Genomic DNA, 22101 nt, shown 5'->3' on the forward strand with positions numbered 1-22101 from the left:
CACTTATTTCTAGAATACACAACTTGATACTGAAAAATTAACATGATTGAATACCGTAATTTCAGCATGATATGCTAATTATGTGCCCAAATGTTTTGTATCACCAAAATTAGGATCTCGATATATCCGCTGCATATACATGTAAACAAAATTGGCTAAAAGGAGTCATACTACAGGACTTGCCTTCTTTCCACTTAGGGAAAAAGGATCTGTGTGGGGCAGGGAATACAGACTTTCCCATTTCAATCCATATACAGGATTTATGTACTGTTTGAATCCTCAGTGAGGATGTACTTGTAGGTTTCTTTTTAATAGAGTCTACCTTAATAAATCTTTTAATTTTTTAAATCACCATGTTTGGGGTCTCAGTTAACCACTGTGTAATGTCACTTAACCGTCTAAAAGATATTCCTAAATATGCTCTTTTCCTCTAACCTATTCAAATATCTAACCACCCTGGAAATATTTAGGCCTTAGGAAAAGCACCCAACCCTCTACGATTCAATTATGATTTGCTTTTAGGCAAGGCACTTTAAAAAACAAAATATGGGAAATAACTGGAGATGGCCAGTTTTAGACGTAAACACTCTCTTCTTCAAAGTCATCTTTTTCCTTAAGTTACTCTTTAGGGAGTCAGGATATAAAAATTCCTCTATTATGATCTTTCCAGGTATAAAAATTCTCAGTCAAAAAACAAAACTATTCCAGGGCACAAGTTCTGAACTCTGTTAACAACCAAAAGACAGAGCTGGACAGCAGCAAAATCATTTATTTTGGTCTTCTCTATTAAAGGTGCTACCTAGGCTTGGGTTTAATTTTGATTTCAACACTATTAATTCTATTGTGTACTGGGTCCAAAACAATGAGTTCTACAATGGGGATGTAAAGATTATCCACAGCAGCAGGAAACACACCATCAACCATTTTCTAAGAAAGAAAATTCCCCACTTGGAAAGGAGGAGTAACACTGTATTATTATTATTTCGGGGGTCTTGACACTGGGCTGCAAAATCCACCTTCCTTTCTTCTGTCTCTGCTCCCCCTCAACTCTTGCTGCTAGTCTTTTTCTGTCTGGGCTCTCACCTCCCCCTCCGCCACCCTAGACCCTCATCCTGTGTGCCCTGGTCCTGCTGAGGGCCACTTACAGATGACTCTCATTAGAAATGAGAAAAAGACGGGCACCTGGCTGGCTCAGTCAGTGGAACATGAGACTCTTGATCTCAGGGTTGTGAGTTCAAGCCCCACGTTGGGTGTAGAAACTACTTAAAAATAAAATATTTAAGACAAACAAACAGGAAAAAAGGGGGGGGAAAGCAAGGACAGAAAAGAAGCCATGGGAGAAGCAGCACACATTGTATGTTTATGGGTTCTCATTATGAAGGTATAGCTTGTAAGAGATTTATATGGATATGCTTTTAAGTTATGTGTATTACATATAACAGGAAACAAATTTTTAACAGTGCTGGTAAGTTTAAAAAAAAAAAGGAAAGCTTATCTTAAAACTGAAAATGGTACAATGACCCATTAAAGTATTGACAATAAAAAGCAAAGATCTTTATTGACATTTCTGAAGAAAAAGAATAAACATGCAACATGTAAAAGATGCAATATCTATGAAATCATCAACTAGCAAGCAAGGATATAAAATTACTGGTTAAATGGAAAAACCTTATAGTGTATAATACAGAATCACAATAATCAAATATTAATCTGATTTAATTTGGAATAGAGTTAAAATGTTACTGATGCTTCAAGCAGAGAAAACTATAGATAAAACCTTTCCCAATCTGTACAATCTAAGAAAAAGGTTAATAAGAAGTTCTCCTAAAATTTATGAGGATCGTCAGAGACGGAGATGACCTACTTCAATATTTTCAAATGTAGTCAAACTGGTCTATGTTTGAAAAGATGCCTGACAAAATACATATGAGAAATGAGGACAATGGTACACCTGGGTTTAAAACCTGGTTTTCCTATCTGGGAGAAATACATCATGAAGGCATTTTAGATTTCTCTTCACTTAATCACTTTAGACTTACATAAAACCATTTAGAATCTAACTTGCCCTTAAGTAGGAGAGATTCTAGCAGGGTTTGGGAATTGTCCTAAAAGGCAGCTACCAAAAGGCAGAAAACCATGAATAAAAGTAAACCAAAACAGCCAAAGAACTCCAACCCAGAAAAAAATAATAGTAAATCTGGATCTACACCTAGCCTTACTATAGAAAAGCACTTGATAGAAATTCTTAGCAAAGGGTAAATCCCAAACCCCCTAAGCTGTCCTAACGCATTTGTTAGGAAGTATTACTACTTGTGTTAGGCAGAATTCTAAAAATGCCCTCCTAAGATATTCCACCCTAATACCTGGAACTGCTACTTTACATGGCAAAAGGGACTCAGAGCAAAAATTCAGAATTATGATTACTAATCAGCTGACCCCAATAGGGAGAGTATCCTGGACTCTGCAGGTGGACCTAATCCAAACAAATGAGCCTCTTAAAAGCAGATCCCCATCTGCTTCTAGCCCTCTGTGGCTAACTGCAGAAGGGGAAGTCTGAGAGAACAAAGGGAGATCTGCCATGCCACTGCTGGCATCGAAGATGGAAGGGCGTCAAATGCAAAAACTGAGATGTAACAAGTCACTGAGAGCAGTTCACAGCCAAGAGACAACAAGAAAATGGAGACCTCAGACATGTAACTACAATGAACTGAATTCTCCCAATTAATAGCAATGGGCTCTGAAGAGGGCCCTGAGCTCTAGATGAGAGTTAGCCAGCCAACTCCTTCATTTCAGCTTTGTGAGACCCTGAGCAGAGAACCCAGTCACACCATGGACCTCTGATCCACAGAACTGTGAGATAATAAAAGGATGTTTCTCAAAGCCACTAAATTTGTGGTAATTTGTTATGTATTTAAAAACTGATGTATTTTATTGACATTACCTATCAACCAGAATGCCTTGCATTATACCTGGATGCAGTACATTTATGAAGGATGAGTGTTAAGAAACCTGCTTATCAACACAATAAGAGAAGTAGCTAAATATTAATGTTATTTATTTCATCTGTACAGTATGCTTAATGACATTTAGCTGATAGTAGTTATTCACTCACCAAATATTTGCTGAATACCTATGTGTGCCAGATGCTGGGAATATAGCAGTGAACAAAATGGATAAGAATCCCTGACCTTATGGAGTTTATATTTAGTAAAAATGTTGTGGACAGGGTTCCATAAATTCCGTACTTCCACAAGTTAAACACTTCAACTGACAGACCAAGCTTCCTTAATGCCCACTTCAAGAGTATAAGGAGACGAGCATTTTACTTCAGCACTCTATCCCACAATACGAGTAAGTCATCTTATCCCATCACTAAACCTTGACATCCTCAGCTATAAAATGGGGCTAGTAATACAACTTTTACAACGTCACTGGTAACAAATTAATCACATACATATACATGTTGAAAGAAAAAATTATGACCCAGAAATATATACACAGCATGATTCAATTTATATAAAGTTCCAAACATAGAAAGAACCAATAATTGTTAGGGCTGTATACATAAGCAGTTAAACTATTAAAAAACAAAACAAAACAAGGAAACAATAGGTGCAAAAGTCACAACAGTAATTCCCTCCAAGATAAGCAGCGGGCTTGTGAACTGAGACGGACATGTTCCTGGCACCTGTGCAGTGATTACGCAGGTGTTTGCATTGTAATTATCTGCTCAACCCCACATTTACATCCTCTGAACTTTTCCACACATGTACCAGTTAACCCTTGAACAACGAAGGAGGGGTGCCAAACGCCCAACAGAAGGAAATCCACATATAACTTTTGACTCTCCCAAAACTGAACTACTAATAGCCTACTGTTGACTTGACCTTATCTGAAACATAGTTGATTAACACATATTTTGTATATTATATGTATTTGATACTGTATTCTTACAATAAAGTAAGGTAGAAAAAAGACAATCTTATTAAAATTGTCAGGAAGAGAAAATACATTTTCAATACTGTATTTATTTTTTAAAAAGGGGGAGGAGGGGCGCCTGGATGGATCAGCTGGTCAGACAGGTGGCTCTTCACTTCCGCTCAGGTCATGATCTCATGGGTCCTGAGACTGAGCCCATCAGGTACGACGCTCAGAAGGGAGTCTGGTTGAGATTCTCTCTCTACTCTCCCTCTGCCTCTGCCCCTTCCCTCCCTAGTTCTCTCTCTCTAAAGCCTCTAAAATAAATAAATCTTTTTTTAAAAAATGCACATAAGTGGATACACACACTTCAAACCTGTGTTCAAGGGTCAACCACATTACACTTCACACACCCCAAAAATGCTTTATAAAAGATCAATTACTATCACATACGGTGATACACAATTTGGGGGAGGCTTCTTTTCATTTTCAAAAGATTAAAGTTTTATAGCCTTTTAAACTTCTACCTAAGATATCTAAGAGTCAGAAGTCAACCTTATATTCTTGGGCAAATTAACAGGGAAAAGGATTTTACTTCAGAACAATTAGTAACACAGTCCTTTATTTTCCGAAATAAAATTTAAAGAAATTCCATTCTTAATTTTATTGTTTTTGCAGATATTCTTTATTTTAAAGGGAGGAGAAGAAAATTCATGAACGGTTAACTGGACCATCTTAGATGAATCAAACAATAAACATCTTAGAAATAACAGTGACCGAAGCGACACTTCCCAGGGAAGTCAGATATTTCCATGACCAACTCCTTCTTTCTCTGTTTATTTTAGTTGAAACAGCCTTAAAACTACCTACGTACTTGTCTAGTGAAACCTCATTAGCACACAAGCAGCTTTAACATTTTCCATTTTATTAATTCCTATGCAAAAAAGAAAAAGATTCCTATGCAAAAACAATCCATGATGTTCCATTAAAAAATCAGAATAATTTAATAAGTGCTCTTCAAAGGCAGATCCATATCAATTATCCTCTGGATATACCGCCAAGTATAGGGAATTAGATGTTAGAAATCTCATATTCAAGTCTGTGCTCCTTCAATTACTACCTGCATGATGTGAGTATCAATTTCCTCCTTTGTTAAATAAAGACAATTATATCTGCCCCACCAATCTGATAGGCTTGTCTGAGGCACCAAATAATATAAAAAATATAAAACACCCTTGCAAACTATGAAGGCTTCCAGAAACATTACCATTATTTTATTTATTTTTAGTGCCTAGAACATAAAAAGCCTAACATTCTTAGTAATGACTGCAAATGTAATGAATGAGATGGTTTGCTGTTGGTCTAAAAGAACCTCACCGTTTTTGCATCAACATTCAGCTTAATATAAAAACTGAATCAGGCATTAAACAAGTTGAGTCACTGTTCTAAAACCCAAGCTTTTCTAAAGAGCATACGCCCAAATAATGAGGGTAGCCATCCCTTAGACACAGAAGACTGCCAAAGGGCAGCACAGACTTGGAAAAAACCGAATCTCCGCACATATTTTGGTTAATGCCTTCACATCCTAATTTCCCTTTCTGGAGAAAGAATCCTGGTTCCTACAGTATCCATCCAATCCTCCAGGCCTCCAGCAAGGCCCTTGCCATTTGGACCCAGAGACACCCAGACCTCAACCTACCCCCTTTCTTTACCCTGAGACAGGACATGTGTGATGTTTCCTGTGGTAAGAGACTGAGGCAGTTCAGAAGTCTGCCAGTAAACATGTTCCAATGTACCTATGTTGTCCCCATGCCCACCCAGCCTTGGTCCCTGGTAGACACTGGCAGAGCTGGTGAGACTGCCATCCATGGCTTTGCCCCAGGAACCTGTGGCCAAGGGTTCCCAGAGTCCCCTTTAATCTCCCAAATACTAAAAAGCTTGAGTATTTCAATGTTTGGGGGTTTTTTCTTGGTGCCAGAGTCTATATCCTGAATGCCAGGGTGACACAGTGTTTTTTATATGTAAGTAATATATACAGTATGTATATATTTAAAAAAAGGGGGGGTTGCTGTCATGTAGGAATGCAGTACACTGGAATTCAGACTGTTGCAGAGAAAGCACAAATTCGTATTCTCATATAAAATTGCTAATTCACAAATACAGACAACCCAATTAAAAAAATATATTTCTAGCTGTCAAGTCATTAAACTTGCCATTCACTCTCTACCTGAAACATTCTTCCCCCAGGTATCTGTATGACTTGCTCCCTTACTTTGGTCCAGTCTCTGTTCAAATCACCATCTTCCTCAGAGAGGCCTTCCACAACCATCCCACCTAAGGGAGCCGCATACATACGTACTCCAACCATTCTCCATGCCCTTACCCTGCTTTATTTGTCCCTACAGAGTCTATCACTACCTGCTAGTAGAAGCACTGGCACCAGATTTTTTAAAAATGTGTTTCCCTTGGTAGAATGAAGGGAAAGTGGTTTTGTGTACAATTGTATTCCCAAAGCCTCGAGTAGTACCCGACATATACATGAGTGTTCAATAAGTATTGTTAAATGAAAGGTTCAGATTGTTGACTGACACATACAGGTGAACTTGGAAACGTAAACAATATATGCGAAAGCAGTCACACTAGCATTTCTTCCACTTATATAAGCAAAAACCTATTCTCACTTTTCAACAAGTTTATCAATTTTAGGACATTTACCAATGTTCACTGATACAGGTACTGATACAATATCACTATCAATACAAGAACATTTATCAATGCCACTAAAAGGATACGAGAAGCGATCGTTCCATGTTGCTCTTTCAACGTATTCCAACATAACAACAGCTTTGATTGTCGTTAAAAGTTTGTTCCATGTTTCATCAAAATCTACTACTCTTGGTTTCAAAGACATTGTGCAAGTTTAGTGTTGAAATCTGTTAATTAAAAACAATAGTAATGTTAGCATGAATTCTACAAACAAGTTACTTGTTTTTAAAGCATCACATAATTCAACAGCATAACAGACAGAAGGGGTGAGAACAGAACCTGGCATATAGTAAAAACACAATAAACACTGGCCACTATCTTTTCATGACTATCCAGGCAAGGAATTACATAGAATATTTACATTCATTACAAACTCTAGCAAATGGAAAGCTTTTATTACAAGTTATTTATGATCAAGAGTCGTCGTTTCAAGGATTTAGAAGACTCAATGTGTTGAGGGGAAAAAGCTGGAGCCCCATTAGCCAAAAAGCCAACTCCCATCATGAGAAATATGCAAAGACACTCAATAAAAAGGTTTTGGCTCCAAATCCTTGTATGTACTCTTTAAACTGGAGAATCAGGTAGTATGTGGGGGAATATAAGAAGACACAAGGAAGTAAAAGGGTTTATCTTCCCAGAGCATTAGTTTAGGTAAAAGATTAGAGAGGAAATTTACATTTCTATCAAAACAATGAACTGTAGAGTAGAATGCAAAATCCACATGAATCTAAAAACATAAAAAAAATTTGTAGATTTCAAAGACTATCAGGGTTGCAGCAGAGAGATGAGGCTCCATCTTAGATTCTCAGAGTATCCAGTCCCACTCCCCTAATGAAAGCATGCCTCTAGCATGAACATCTGGTTCTGGCGACCTTGACTAGCCTAGAAGTGCGCTAAAAGATTTCTTTTGCCTAGCAGACAAGCTATATTCTCAAAGTTAGCCAGTGTCTGAAAAAAAGGTTCCTAAGGGTAGAGAAACTTGGCTCAAGTGCTAGATTCCAAATGCTTCTCAATATCACATCAGAAAAACAGATTAAAAGAGAACTCTTTTAAAGTTAAATTTCATTGCAGAAGGGAATACTTTTCTGACACGTGTTTTAACATCCTCCCCAAAGTTTTCCAGAAATAGTGGAACTGTGAACACCAACCTAGACTGTAGGCAAGGCCAAATAAGGAGGAAATCCTTGCTCTTCTCTTCTAGTGTGTAGGAAAATTGGGGGTAGGAAAACAATGGGGAGAAGGGGAAGAAGCATAAAGAAAAAAAGGAGACAAAGGGAGGAAAGTGGCCACATACCCCCAGCCCACCAACTGGAGGTGGCTCTAAGCCCTTCTTCTTTTTTCTCTCCTGAGAAGAAAAGAACTCAAGGAGTCCAAGGAGACTTTAAGAAACAAAAGGAATCAGATAGAAACCAAACAAAATCCAAGAGGGTGTGCCACACTGAATCAACAGTCTGTCCTCAACATACCAGAGACTAACCACCAGGCTTTAAACTTCCAGTACTAACTAGAATGGATGAGCAGTAATCTGTGAGAGGAAGAGTGAGTGTATATGTGTGTGTGTCGTGTATGTATGCTGTTGAATAGGGGTAGGGGAGAAACAGGAAGGGAGGGAGGACCTAAAGCTTTAGCCCTACAAAGGGAATTAACTTTAACTCCTTCTTATCCTTATTTACCACATCCTATCCAACTGCGTTCCTCAGTATTTCTTAAATTCATCCATTCCTATAGTATTTATATAGTACTTATTATGAACCAAGCACTATTCTAAGTGCTTTATATAAACTCATTTAATTCTCAGAACTATCTGATTAGGTAGGTCCAATTATTCTCTCCATTTTCCAGATAAGAAAACTGAGTCATTGGGTGAGTAAGGAACCTGCTTAAGGTCACAGCACTATTTAATTGCGGTCTCAGAAGGATTCAGACCTGCGCTGCATCCCATGCTCTTAATTGCTATATGCAACTATACTGCTTTACTAACATCTCTGGTGAATCTTAAATACTTGCCAGGCACCATCCTAGCCTCTGAGGATACAGTGGTCAATAAACAAAATTCATGACCTTCAAGGTTAGACTCTCAGAACTGGCAATCAAAGACAAAAATAACCTACCTAAACCAAAAAACTGACCGAGTTTTTCTTGTACTTAAAGCTGTTTGGTATTTTCCACTACAGATAGCACCAACTTTAAGCTCACTTACAATCTGGCATACTAAGCTTCTATGATTTGACCTTATTAGCATAAGCATCTCTCCAGCTTCCTCTTCTCATGGGACCCCTTCCTTGACGTCACAATCCAGTAACTTCTCTCTGCTGAGAGGTCATCAAACTCAACAGGCTGATTCATACACCCAGCCTTTACTCTTTTTGTTTTCTTTACCTAAAATTCTTCTCTTTTTCTTCCTCCCTCTTTCTACCCATTCACCTAACTCTTACTGATATTACAGCCTTGGTCTAGTATATCTGTCTTTAAAAAACTTTCCTGGACCCAGTTAAACCAGGTTAGGTGCTCTATTTTATGTAGCACATGAGAAAATACTGTACCTACCACCGTTAGAGCACTAACCAACCTGAACTGTAATTATCTGAGTGTTTCTTGAAGATAAGGCCTATTTTGTTACTGTATACCAAAAAGTTGTCAATGTTCCCTTCACAATAATTTTTTCCCCTTATAAAAATGGTATTATGCCCACTGCTTGTAAATTATTTTAAAGGCTACTATAGATTGCCTTTTACCTTTATTCAAGTTTTGACAGAATTAGAGTGACACTGACTTCTTTGCTGAGACCAACAGGGTTATGGTAGAGTGGGTACATATGCATTGATACTCCATTTTTAGATGGATGGAAAATATTAAAGTCAAGGTGAGAAAAACACTAGGTTACTGAGACATACTAGAAATTAATAAACCAATAGCTGAAAGTGTGCTGAAATTGTCTCCTAAATTCTCTGCTTCACAACAGAAAACTCATTTAACTAAAAATCTAAGTTCCTTCATCTTAATTGTTTACATGGTAATTTATTTATGGCGAATTTATATTAAAATGATACAGAGCAAATAAAGAAACAGGAGCATGATCACTGCACTATTCTTCTACATCTCCCAAGCTGTCTGCTAACTCGTAAAAATAAGTGAGTCTTCTTTATCCCTGTGCTTTACTAAAGACTACATCATGGTCCTATGACTGACATGCTGCCAAGACCATTTCCATCCCCACTTAGATTATGTCCCATTGAGTATTCACAAAGTTCTCACATTACCACCTTAGCTTTTTTCTGAGTTCCACCCAAGCAATGTTAGGGTTTTGTTTTTGTTTTGTTTTGTTTTTAAGATTTTGGACAGAGACAGAGAACACAAGCAGGGCGAGGGGCAGGCACAGGGAGAAGCGGGCTCCCCGCTGAGCAAGGAGCCTGATGCGGGACTTGATCCCAGGATCCCGGGATCATGACCTGAGCCAAAGGCAGACGCTTAACCAACGGAGCCACCCAGGTGCCCCAATATTAGGGTTTTTAACACTTAGGCAGTACACAGGTACTATGCCCAAGGCCTGTGAGTGTTATGAACCCTAAAAATAAATCACATGCTCTAAAAAAAGAAAACAATTGCAAACAAATTCATGTGTCATTACATTTCATTTCCAAATAAATTCATTTCCATTTCATTACATTACATTTCCAAATAAATTATGTCAAATTATTTAATTATAATATCTATAAAATTTTCATTACATTTGAAAATAATTTATAGGCTAGATTTTCTCAGAGAACCATTTCTAAATATGTATGATTATCAACAGTAAATTAAATAATTACAAAAGTGGTTTACATAAACAGGGTTATCATATGACCCAGAAATTCCACTCCTACAAATATACCCAAGAGAAAACATGGCCACACAAGAACTTGTACACAAATGTTCACAGCAACATTATTCGTAAAGGCCAAAAAGCAGAAATTAACTCAAATGTCTATCAACAGAAAAATGGATAAATAAAATGCAGTATATCCATACAATGATTATTCCACAATGTAAGAGAATGAAGTACTGAAAGATGTTACAAAATGGATGGACCTCAAAAACATACTAAGTGAATGAAGTTGCTCAAAAAAAGAGGTTGTCTGAATGCGGTCTATGCTACATATATTATATATTCAAGCATTACTAACCTTTAACCTACAAGTCAGCAAAATCCAGACTGTAAGAAACTAGTGGATAATCAGATTTCTTCAATAAACTATGTACACATGTAAGAGAGAAGAGAAAAAGGGAGAGAGAGATATAGAGGGGGAAGTGAAATAAGACAGACTAAAAAGCACATTAATCAATTACAGTATGAACGACCTTGTTTGGATGTAGATTCAAGGTCTTCTGCATTAAATTATGATACCCCTGGAAACTTGGACAATGATGGCATATTTGATGACCTTAAATAATTTTTTACTTTTCATAATAATTATAAAATAAGAAGTTTTTTTTTAAAAAATGAGAGTCCTTATCTATTAGGGTCATATTCCAAAATATTTATGAAGGTAATGAAATGCTATTTGAGATATGCTTCAAAATTAACAGCTTGCAGGACCCCTGCGTGGCTCAGTTGGTTAAGTGTCTGCCTTTGGCTCAGGTCATGATCCTAGAGTCCTAGGATCAAGTCCCGCATCAAGCTCCTTGCTCAGCGGGGACCTGCTTCCCGGTCCTGCTTGCATTCGCGCACCCTAACAATAAATAAAATCTTTAAGCAGAAAAATATTTAAAAGTAAAAAAAATTAACAGCTTTCTTATGAACTAATATTTAGAATGAGTGACAAGTACATGTGGGTTTATTACACTACTCATTTTTTTGTATGTATTTGTAATTTTCCAAAGGAAAGGGGTAAAAATCCTTCTCCTCATCAATAGTTTCATAAACATGCGGTGAGGGGAGCACACAAAAGAAATAAAAAACCCTAAAAAAGAAAAGAGATAGTAATCTAAGAGGTCTGACATGCTATCAATATGTATCCTAAGAAAATCAGAATGAGAGGTAATTATCAAAGAAAAAAATATCCTAGAACTGAAGAACATGAGTTTTCCAATTAAAAAGGGTCTACACAATACCCAGAATATTTGATTTTAAAAATAAATAACAGGCATCTCTTTTGCCATATTAAAACACTGAGGATAAAGAAAAGATTCCAAAAGTTTTCAGAAAAGAAGAACACGTTACAGCAAACCCTAAGCTGGAAAGTCTAGATTTATCAAGAGCAACACTGGAAGCTCGAAGGTAATATAAAGCAATGCCTTCAAAATTCTCAGGAAAAATGACTAACCACCTAGAATTCTCTATCAAGAGTGATATCAATTTACTTTCCATGCACCCTTATTTCACAGGAAAATAGAAGATATAATCTATCAGGAGGAGATGAAACAAACCAAGAATGACTAGGGATCCCAGAAATAGAGGGATCTAACAAAGGAGGAACAGGAGTTTTTCAGAATAGCAACTATACAGAGTTTAAAAACAACCTGTCCAGAGAGACACATAAGAATAAAGGGCTCCAGGGAATTATCCCCAAGAAAAGGGGAAGGAGAAACTAACAGATTGTCAATGAACTTTTCTTGTAAAGGAGTAGATAATAAATACTTTAGGCTTTGAGAGCCATCCAGGATCTGTTACAACTAATTCAATTCTGCCAGGCAATAAGCAAATGAATGAGCATGGTTGTGTTCCAATAAAGCTTTACTTATGAAAAACAGGGAGAGGGAAGGATTTGGCCCCTGAGCCATATTTTGCCTGACCCATTCCTTCCTCACCCACCCCACCCTCACTGCATAACCTGTTTGGACACTGCAAGGAATGAGCAGCTCTGGTGGAGAATTGGGGGATAATTTATGTAGATTACCTTAAAAACTAAGCAAAAGATTAAGCAAATATTTCCTAGTTATGACACAGAAAGCCTGAATCATTAAAGAAAAAAACTGATAAAAAATTAGCCTTCATCAAAATTAACAACTTCTGGTCTTGGAATAATGCTGGCAAGAAAATGATAAATATATAGTAATGGTAGTGGATTACTGCTTATAAAGCTAGTTATAAAGGTTAAAAAACAAAAGCAGTAAAAATAACTACAACCGTAATAATTAGTTAAGCAATACACAAAAGGATGTAAAACATAAAATGCGGGGGAGAGTAAAAATGTAGAGCTTTTAGAATGCTTTCAATCTTAAATTGTTATCAATTTAAACAGTTACAAATATAAGTTGTTATATGTAAGCCTCACGGTAACCACAAAGCAAAACAAAAGAGACACAAAAGATAAAGATACACAAAGACAAAGAAAAAGGAATTTAAGCACACCAATAAATAAAGTCATCAAACCACAAAGGGAGAGAGCAAGGAAAGAAAGGAACAAAGAGGGGCTCCAAAACAGCCAGAATACAATTGACAAAAAAAATGGCAGTAGGTGCATACCTATCAATTACTTCAAATGTAAATGGACACAACTCTCCAACCAAAAGACAAAGAGTGACAAAATGGATTTAAAAACAAGACCCATCTATATGCCACCTACAAAAGACTCACTTCAGATTTAAGGATACATACAAACTGAAGGTGAAGGGATGGAAGATACTCCTTGCAAATGGAAACAAAAAGAAAGCTGGGATAGTTAACTTATATTAGACAAAATCAAGAAGGAAACATCAACCTTAAACATCTTAGAACAGATGGACTGAATAGATATATATAGAACATTCCATCCAAAAGCAACAGAATACATTCTTCTCAAGTGCACATGGAACATTCTCCAGGATAGGTCATATATTAGGCCAAAAAATAAATCTTAATAAATTTAAGAAGACTGAAATCCTATCAAGCATTATCTCTAACCACAATGGCATAAAACTAGAAATCAATAACAAGAAGAAAACTGGAAAGTTCACAAATAAATGGAGATTAAACAACATGCTACTGAACAACCAAAGAGTCAAAGAAATCAAAAGAGAAATAAAAAAAGACTGAAAGGGATGGAAAATGAAAAATACAACATACCAAAACTTGTGGGATACAGCAAAAGCAATTCTAAGACGGACGCCTGTAGCAATACATGCTACAAGAGACAACAAAAATCTCAAATAAATACTAGCTTCACACCTCAAGCAACTAGGAAAAAAAGAGCAAAGGAAGCCCAAAGTTAATGGAAGGAAGGAAATAGCAAAGATCAGTGGAAATAAGTGAAATAAAGAGTAAGAAGATAATAGAAAAGATCAATGAAACTAAGAGCTGGTTCTTGGAAAAAATAAACGGAACTGACAAACCTTTAGCTAGACTCACCAAGAAGAAAATGAGAATCAAAATCAGAAATAAGAGAAAACATTACAACTGATACTACAGAAAAAATAAAGGATCGCTAGGAAATGACTATGAACGAATAATATGCAAACAAATTTGACAATGTATTAAAAAATGGGTAAATTCCTAGAAACATACGACTTACCAAAACTGAATTATGAAGAAATAGAAAATCTAACCAGACTGATCACTAGTAAGGAGGTTGCATCAGTAATCAAAAACCTCCCAGCAAACAAATGTCCAGGACCAAATAGCTTCACTGGTAAATTCTACCAAAAATTCAAATAATTAATACCAATTGTTCTCAAACTCTTTCAAAAAACAGAAGAGGATGGAACCCTTCCAAACTCATTTTACATGGCCAGTATTACCCTGATACCAAAATGAGACAAGGACGCCAAGAACAGAAAATTATAGGCTGATATCCCTGGTGAACATAGATGCAAAAATCCTCAACAAAATACTAGCAAACCAAATTCAACAATACATGAAAAGGATCATACACCAAGATCAAGTGGAATTTATTCAACATCCTCAACTCAATCAATGTGATATGCCACATTAACAAAATCAAGTATTAAAACCATATGATCATCTAAATAGATGCAGAAAAAGCATTTAACAAAATTTAACATCCATTTATGATAAAAACTTGTAACAAAGTGGGTTTAGGGAATGTACTTCAACATAACAAAAGCCATATATTAGAAGCCCATGGCTAACATTGTAATCAAGAGTGAAAAGCTAAAAGCCTTAAGACAAGTATATCTACTTTCACTACTTTTATTCAACATACTATGGAAAATCCTAACCACAGCAATTAGACAAGAAAAATAAGTAAAAAGCATCCAAATTAGAAAAGAAGTAAAACTGTCACTATTTGCAGATAACAATATTATATATAGAAAATGCTAAAGGCTCCACCAAAAAACTGTTAGAATAAACTAATTCAGTAGTGTTGTAGGACACAAAATCAGTACACAAAAATCTGTTGTACTTCTAAACACTAATAACTACCTACCAGAAATAGAAATTAAGATAACAATCCCAGTTACAATTGCATCAAAAAGAATACCTAGGAGCCACAGAGGTGGAAGACCCATACACTTAAAACTGTAAGACACTGATTGACAAAAAATTGAAGAAAACACAAAGGAAAAGATATTCCATGCTAAAGCTATTCCGTATTAAAATGTCCATACTACCTAACGCAAATTACTGAATCAATGCAATCCCTATCAAAATTCCAATAGCATTTTTTTCCCCACAGAAATAGGAAAAACAATGCTAAAATCTGTATGGAACAAAATAACACAAACTCATACATAAACTGGTGGCTGGTAGAAGTGGGGAGTAAAGGGTGAGCAAATAGGTGAAGGGGGTCAAAAGGTATAATCTTCCAGTTATAAAATACATAAGTCCTGGGGATGTGATGTACAGCATGATGACCACAGTTAATAATACCATATAATATATATTTGAAAGTTGCTAGGAGAGTAAATCCTATAAGTTCTCATCAAAAGAAAAAAAATTTTCTAACTATGTAACAGATGTTAACTATACATACTGTGGTAATCATTTAGCAATACATACAAATACTGAAATTATTATGTTGCAAACCTGAAACTAATACGTTATATGGCAATTATACCTCAAGAGAAAAAAAATGAATGAAGAGAAAATGAAAAGCTGCAGACTGGGAGAAAATATTTGTGAGATATAGATCTGATATATGACAGATACACAACACACACACATAAGATTAGTACCCAGAACTCTCAAAGAACTCTCTGTAAAGAACCCTCAAAGCTCAGTAATAAGAAAACACACAATCCAATTAAAAACTAGCCAAAAGACCCAAAGAGTTCAGAAATATTGACAGCAAATGAGTACATAAAAGATGTTCAACATCATCAGTCATTAGAAAAATGCATATTAAAACCTCAATAAGATACCACTTATGACCTATTGGAATGGGTCAAAAACCTGACGAATCAAGTGCCGATGAGGATGTGGAGCAACAAACACTCATTTGTGCAAGTGGAAATTCAAAATGAAATAACAACTTAGGCAGTTTCTCTTAAATACACACCTTTCATTTAACCCAGCAATACCCTTCCTGAGTATTTATACGTTAGAAATAAAGATACAAAACTGGAAACAACCCAAACGTCCATCAACTGATGAATGGAAAAACAAAACATGGTGCATCCACGCTGTGGTATAATATTCAGCAACAAAATGGAATAAATACTGATACACGGACAATAGACGATTCTCAAAAGCATTAGCTAAGTGAAAGGAGAGACTCATTTGACTAAATATCATATGATTCGATTTACATTACATTCTGGGAAAGGCAAAAATACATGGACATACATCAGATTACTGGTTGTCAGAAGCTCAAGAAAGACTACAAAAGAGTAATAGGAAACTTTTGGCGTGATAGTAATTGCGATGGTACTTACATGACCATATAAATTTGTCAAAATTCAAAGAACATTCTATGTCTAAGTTATACTTCCATAAACATGACCCCTCAAATTCAAGATGTCCATCCTTCCGCAGTATTCCACATCTCAGTAAATGATATCACCCAGAGTTCCTCAAGCCAGAAATTTTATTAGTCATTCTTGATTTCTCTTATCCTCCTCTACAAATCAATCCAATCAATAAGTCCTGTCAACTCTATCTTCTAACCATTTCTTGAATTCATCCACTTCTTCCCATTCCCAATGACATCCTAATCAAAACCACCGCCTCTTACCTGATCACTGCCACAGCTTCCTAAGTGATATGCCTGTATCCTCTTTTGACCCCTTGACACGTCACAAACTATGACCAATGTAAGCTTTCCAAAATGCATACCTGATTATTTCACACACTCTGATTAAAATTCTTCAAAGACTAACTTACAATCTTTAATATCCATTATATATTTTATTGTTTAACAAAAAAAAAATTCTGTCTAATTTACCACTCTGACATCTTTCCAAAAGTTGGTAAATATTTTAATAATATTCTGATGACAAAGATTTTAAAACAAGTTATCAGTTCTAAGAGAATAGCTAAGTAACCTAAAGATGAGAATAAAAAAGTAATCAGGAAAATCAAATAGATGAGCTATCTAGATTTCCGATAGAAATGTTCTAAAATCTCTTTTAAGTTTTTCTCCTCACTACACATACTTCATTCCTCAGAATACTAAAAGCTGACCGGTCACTAAGAATTTTCACTTACCAGTGAGTTTTAGGTTTCTGAGGTTAAAAGAGAGCTCCAAAGAACACGTTACTACCTAAAGTATGATGTGTTAACATAGCCTGACAAAATTGTTTTAAAAACAAATTTATGAATAATAGACATAAAAAACAAATAACTTTGCCAAGATCAGATGGATCTTAATTTGAAACAATATTATTCTTCATTTAGACATTTTTCCTTTTTTTTTAAGATTTTATTTATTTGACAGAGAGAGAGAGCGAGCGCACAAGTAGGCAGAGCGGCAGGCAGAGGGAGAGGGAGAAGCAGGCTCCCCACTCAGCAAAAAGCTCATGAAGGACTTGATGCAAGGACCCTGGGATCAGGACCTGAGCGGAACAGATGCTTAACCGACTGAGCTACCCAGGCACCCATGAACATTTTTCATATAAAGAACTGATTTGGATAATTACATTTCAGCAGGTAAAGCAGTAAAAGAATCTCAAAACATTCCATTTTAGGTACAGAACTGACACACATAATTGGATAAGTATTTTATTTGAAGTATAAACTATTTTAGTAAAATGTACAACCATGTTTAACATCTTGATGAGGGTGACTACAGCTTAACTACTAATAAATGCTTTAGTATGCCACATTTCAGATGACTTCCAAAAGTACGATTTATGAATAATCTAAAAGGCTAAACACTTAATATTGTGATTATCTCATTTTTAAAAATGTATTGGAGAGAGAGAGAGTCCACACACGCACGTGCATACACACATGGGGGGGAAGGGGCAAAGGCAGAGGTAGAGAGAGTCTCAAGCAGACTCTGCACTGAGAGTGGAGCCCCACGCAGGGCTTGATCTCACAACCTTGAGATCATGACCTGAGTTAAAAGCAAGAGTCAGATGATTAACCAACTGTGTCACCCAGGCACCCCGTGCGTGATTCTACTCTTAGTAAAAAAACAAAACAAAACAAAACAAAACAACCAAATGATGACTCTTTATTTCAGTATTGATCACCACTGACAAAAATTTGGCCATCCAAAAATTACCAATAATATAATACTGGGGCCTAAATTTCAGATAGTCAATATACCGTAATTAGTTTTTCAAATGACATTTAGTGAGCTTAGAGCAGGTTAAATCCTAATTAATATCATTATAATTAACATAATTTGAAAGAAAATACTTAAGGCCCAATACAGAACATTATTAACTTTGCAGTATTTTCATTTCCATAGGAAATGCTACCTCTACTACACACTGACTAAAAATGCTGTCATTTCATATAAAAATAAGCTCCAAGATTGCATCTAAACAATTTCATCTTACTATATTCAAATGAGTGAGCCAATAAATAGAGCCAAAAGATACCTTTGTTATTTATGAGGCATGGGGTACAATGCTTTTTGTTGCAGTAAGATTTGATCCATGGAACTCTAACTGCTCCACAAATGTCATTTCCATCATATGTTTAAAAAAAAAAAAAAGATGAAGTAGGGGAAAAATAGTAAAGAGAAATACAGAAGTCTCTCATCAATCTCAGTTGGAAGAAACCCTTAAATCTCAAAAAAAAAGAGGACGGGGGGAGTAAGGAATGTATTTACACTACAAGTAAGTTATAGAAGGCAAATGCTTCCAAAATAAACCCACTTGACTGGAATTAAAGACCCTTCTCTCCTCAATGAACTTGAGATTCTCCCCCAAGTCTCTACAGACTGTACTTTTTTTCAAGTTTTCACACCACTCTTATCAACATGAAGTTTAATGTTCCTTTTACTTGCTTTCTCACTGTTTTTCTTAACAATTTAGGCAATGAATTTAAGACACCAACCAGCCTTAAAAAAAAAAAAAAGAAAAAGAAAAAGAAAGCCATTCTCATATAAATATCTCAAATGAGTTAGAGAACTTGAATTTGTCTAACTCCCTCAAAGGCAGGCAAGCTCCCCCTGGCATGCATGCTAAACAAAGCTGTGACCAACCAGCCTTTCCACAAATAATTACAAGATCCAGAGCACTATTTTTCCTAGGCCTGATCTACCCAAACATTAAAAAGGGTTACCCTAATCATCCTGTCTTTGCACTACCCAAAGAATTGCAATATTTGTCATCCTATTCTTTTGAGAGCTAAATTAAATCACATATATTTAAAAATCTTGAATTTAAACCTTTTCTCACAAATATAGGCTAAGACGCTAAGACTAATATTTTAATATTTTATAATTTGCTTTATCTGCATTGTTATGGGTTACAAAGCTTTTATATGGAGGAGGGAATCACATACTAATCAGTTTCTACTGGTTTATTATTGGCTGTAATAAAATTTAGAGTCCTTGCTTCATCTTCCAATTCCTATCAACTTTATCATTATTTCTCAACTGGTCCTTTTTTCCATTCAAATTAATATACTTGTGAGCTGCTATGTATTAATTCCCACTTAAATCCTGGCACAGCTGTAGAAGACACAGACACGGGAGAATAAGAAAAGGTGAAACAGCTATGGCGAATACACATCACCTTTGCTCACCACTTCCTGTTTAAAAATCCAAAAAACAGCAGGGACAACACAACCTCTTACAATCCCATTCTTTCACCTGAGTGTCCCTTAAGGTAAAGAATAAAGACAATCCAGGGGAACCTGGGTGGCTCAGTCAGTTGAGCATACGACTCCTGATTTGGGCTCAGGTTGTGATTTCAGGGTCCTGGGGCTGAGTCCCATGTCAGGCTCCCTACTCAGCAGCGAGTCTGCTTCTCTCTCTCTCCCACTCCCTCTGCCCCTCCCCCTGCTTGTGCTCTCTCTCTTAAAAAAATAAATATTAAAAAAAATAATAATAAAGACAATCCAACACAGCAAGTTATAAAAAGAAATGCAAAATAATGACAACAATTTTCCTACAGGAAGGACCCTGAGCAAGATGTACCTTGCCCATTCCTTACAATCATCATAAAAGCATCTAATTACAGAGCTGTTAATAATAATAATAATAACAGTAATAATAATAATAATAGCAAAGCTTTATTGGCTTCATATATTCCAGAAACCATGCTAAATACATTTCATACATTATCTCATCAATTCCTCAGAATAACCCTAAAACAGCTATTACCATTTTCCCTGTTTTAAAGATGAAAAGACTGACATTTAGAAAATTTGGGTAAAATACATATATAACTAATAACTAGCAATCCCCGAATCTGAATCCAGATCCATTTGGCTTCAAGATGAAGCTCTCATCCACTGTCCTGTACTGCATTTATTATTTGCCACTGTAGAAACTAGAGTTGGCTCAGAGGAAGTGGATGCCTTCTAAAAGAAGGCAAGTCCCACCTAAAAAGCTGAATGTCAGGATGGTGGAAAAGTTTCTGCCAGATGTCAAAACATAAGAGAGAGGGGCACCTGGGTGGCTCAGTCAGTAGAGTCTGTGACTCTTGATCTGAGGGTCAACTCTTGATCTCAGGTTGAGAGTTCAAGCCCCACACTGGGGTAGAGTTTACTTGAAAAACAAAAGAAAACAAACAAGCCATGAGAAAGAAAGAGAGGAAGGAAAGAAGGAAAATACTGGTCTCAAAAACGAAAAGGTGTAAATCAGGAAGCTAATATTCTAAACTGACTCTGTCGATGACAGTGTGATCCTAGGCTGGCTGCTATTTCATTTTCTCCATCTGCACAACATAAAAACAGTAAAGACAATATTTATAAATACATTTCAAGTTTGCTGGACAATGTTAAGTTTAGGTAGTATTATTTTCTACTCTTTTCTGTAATTTAAGTTTTCCATCCATGTTTTTGAATCTAATGAAGACCAAAACTGTACCACTGCTGAAATCTATATGCTTTTACTCTCTCATACTTTATTCCCATATATCAATTTAAAAGGCTTTCTTTAATTCTGTTTTTCTCATAAGCAGTTCATTTTAATGTTCACCTATTTCAGATAGGAAAAAAATACAATTCCTTTCATCATAATGCCAATTTCCTTAATCCTTGATTACCTTCTTTATAACTGATTTTTAGCCTTCTAAAATTTAACTGCCAAGCTAGTCAAAGTTTGGAGATAACTAAGTGCAAATATAAAGCCATCTATAGATAATCCACACAAAATACACTGTCCTTACTTATATTATATGCAAAACTTAACTCAAAATGGAAGAAAGACCTATACTTCAGATCTAAACATATAAAATTTAAAAACTCACAGAAGAAAACACAGGGGGAAAGCTTTGACATCGGATTTAAGAATGATTTATTGGGTATGATACCAAAACACAAACAAAAGAAAACACAGATAATTGGTCTTCATCAAAATTTAACTTTCATGCATCAGAGGACACTATCAAGAATGAGACAATCCACAGAATGAGAGAAAACATTTACATCTCATATGTCTGAAAAGAGATTAATATCCAAAGTATATAAAGAACATCTTGACAACAACAAATTTTTAAATGGGCAAAAATCCTGAACAGACATCTCCCCCAAAGATACACGAATGGCCAACAAGCACATGAAAAGATGGTCAACATCACAAGTCATTAGGGAAATGGAAATCCAAAATACAATGAGATACTACTTCACCACCTAGTAAGATGTCTATTATCACAACAAGCAAACAAGCCAAAAATGGAAAATAACTAATGTTGGTGAGGATGTGGAGAAATTGGAATCCTTATGTAATGCTGGTGGGAAATGTAAAATAGTGCAGCCACCATGGAAAACATTTCAGCAGGCCCTCAAAAAACTAAATATAGAATTACCATATGAGAGCACCAATTGCTCTTACAGGTATATACACAAAGAAAATGAAAAGCAAAGAATGGAAAAGATATTTGTGTTACAACATTCACCGCAGCATTATTCACAATAGCCAAAAGGTGGACAGA

The 22101-nt window shown here is 35.9% G+C and overlaps 1 protein-coding gene across 3 annotated transcripts in view; it reads right to left on the minus strand.

Moving 5' to 3' along the window:
* CUL2 (cullin 2) overlaps nt 1-22101 on the minus strand; it is a 96405-nt gene that overhangs the window by 67312 nt on the left and 6992 nt on the right. For all 3 annotated transcript variants that reach the window (XM_002925411.4, XM_034643528.1, XM_034643529.1), the window contains one exon: nt 6711-6851. In XM_002925411.4, the coding sequence (XP_002925457.1) occupies nt 6711-6829 (119 nt within the window). In that variant the 5' untranslated portion in view covers nt 6830-6851. The remainder of the gene's footprint in view (nt 1-6710; nt 6852-22101) is intronic.

The sequence above is a fragment of the Ailuropoda melanoleuca genome, chromosome 15 (assembly GCF_002007445.2).
Source record: "Ailuropoda melanoleuca isolate Jingjing chromosome 15, ASM200744v2, whole genome shotgun sequence".
NCBI classification, from domain to species: domain Eukaryota; kingdom Metazoa; phylum Chordata; class Mammalia; order Carnivora; family Ursidae; genus Ailuropoda; species Ailuropoda melanoleuca.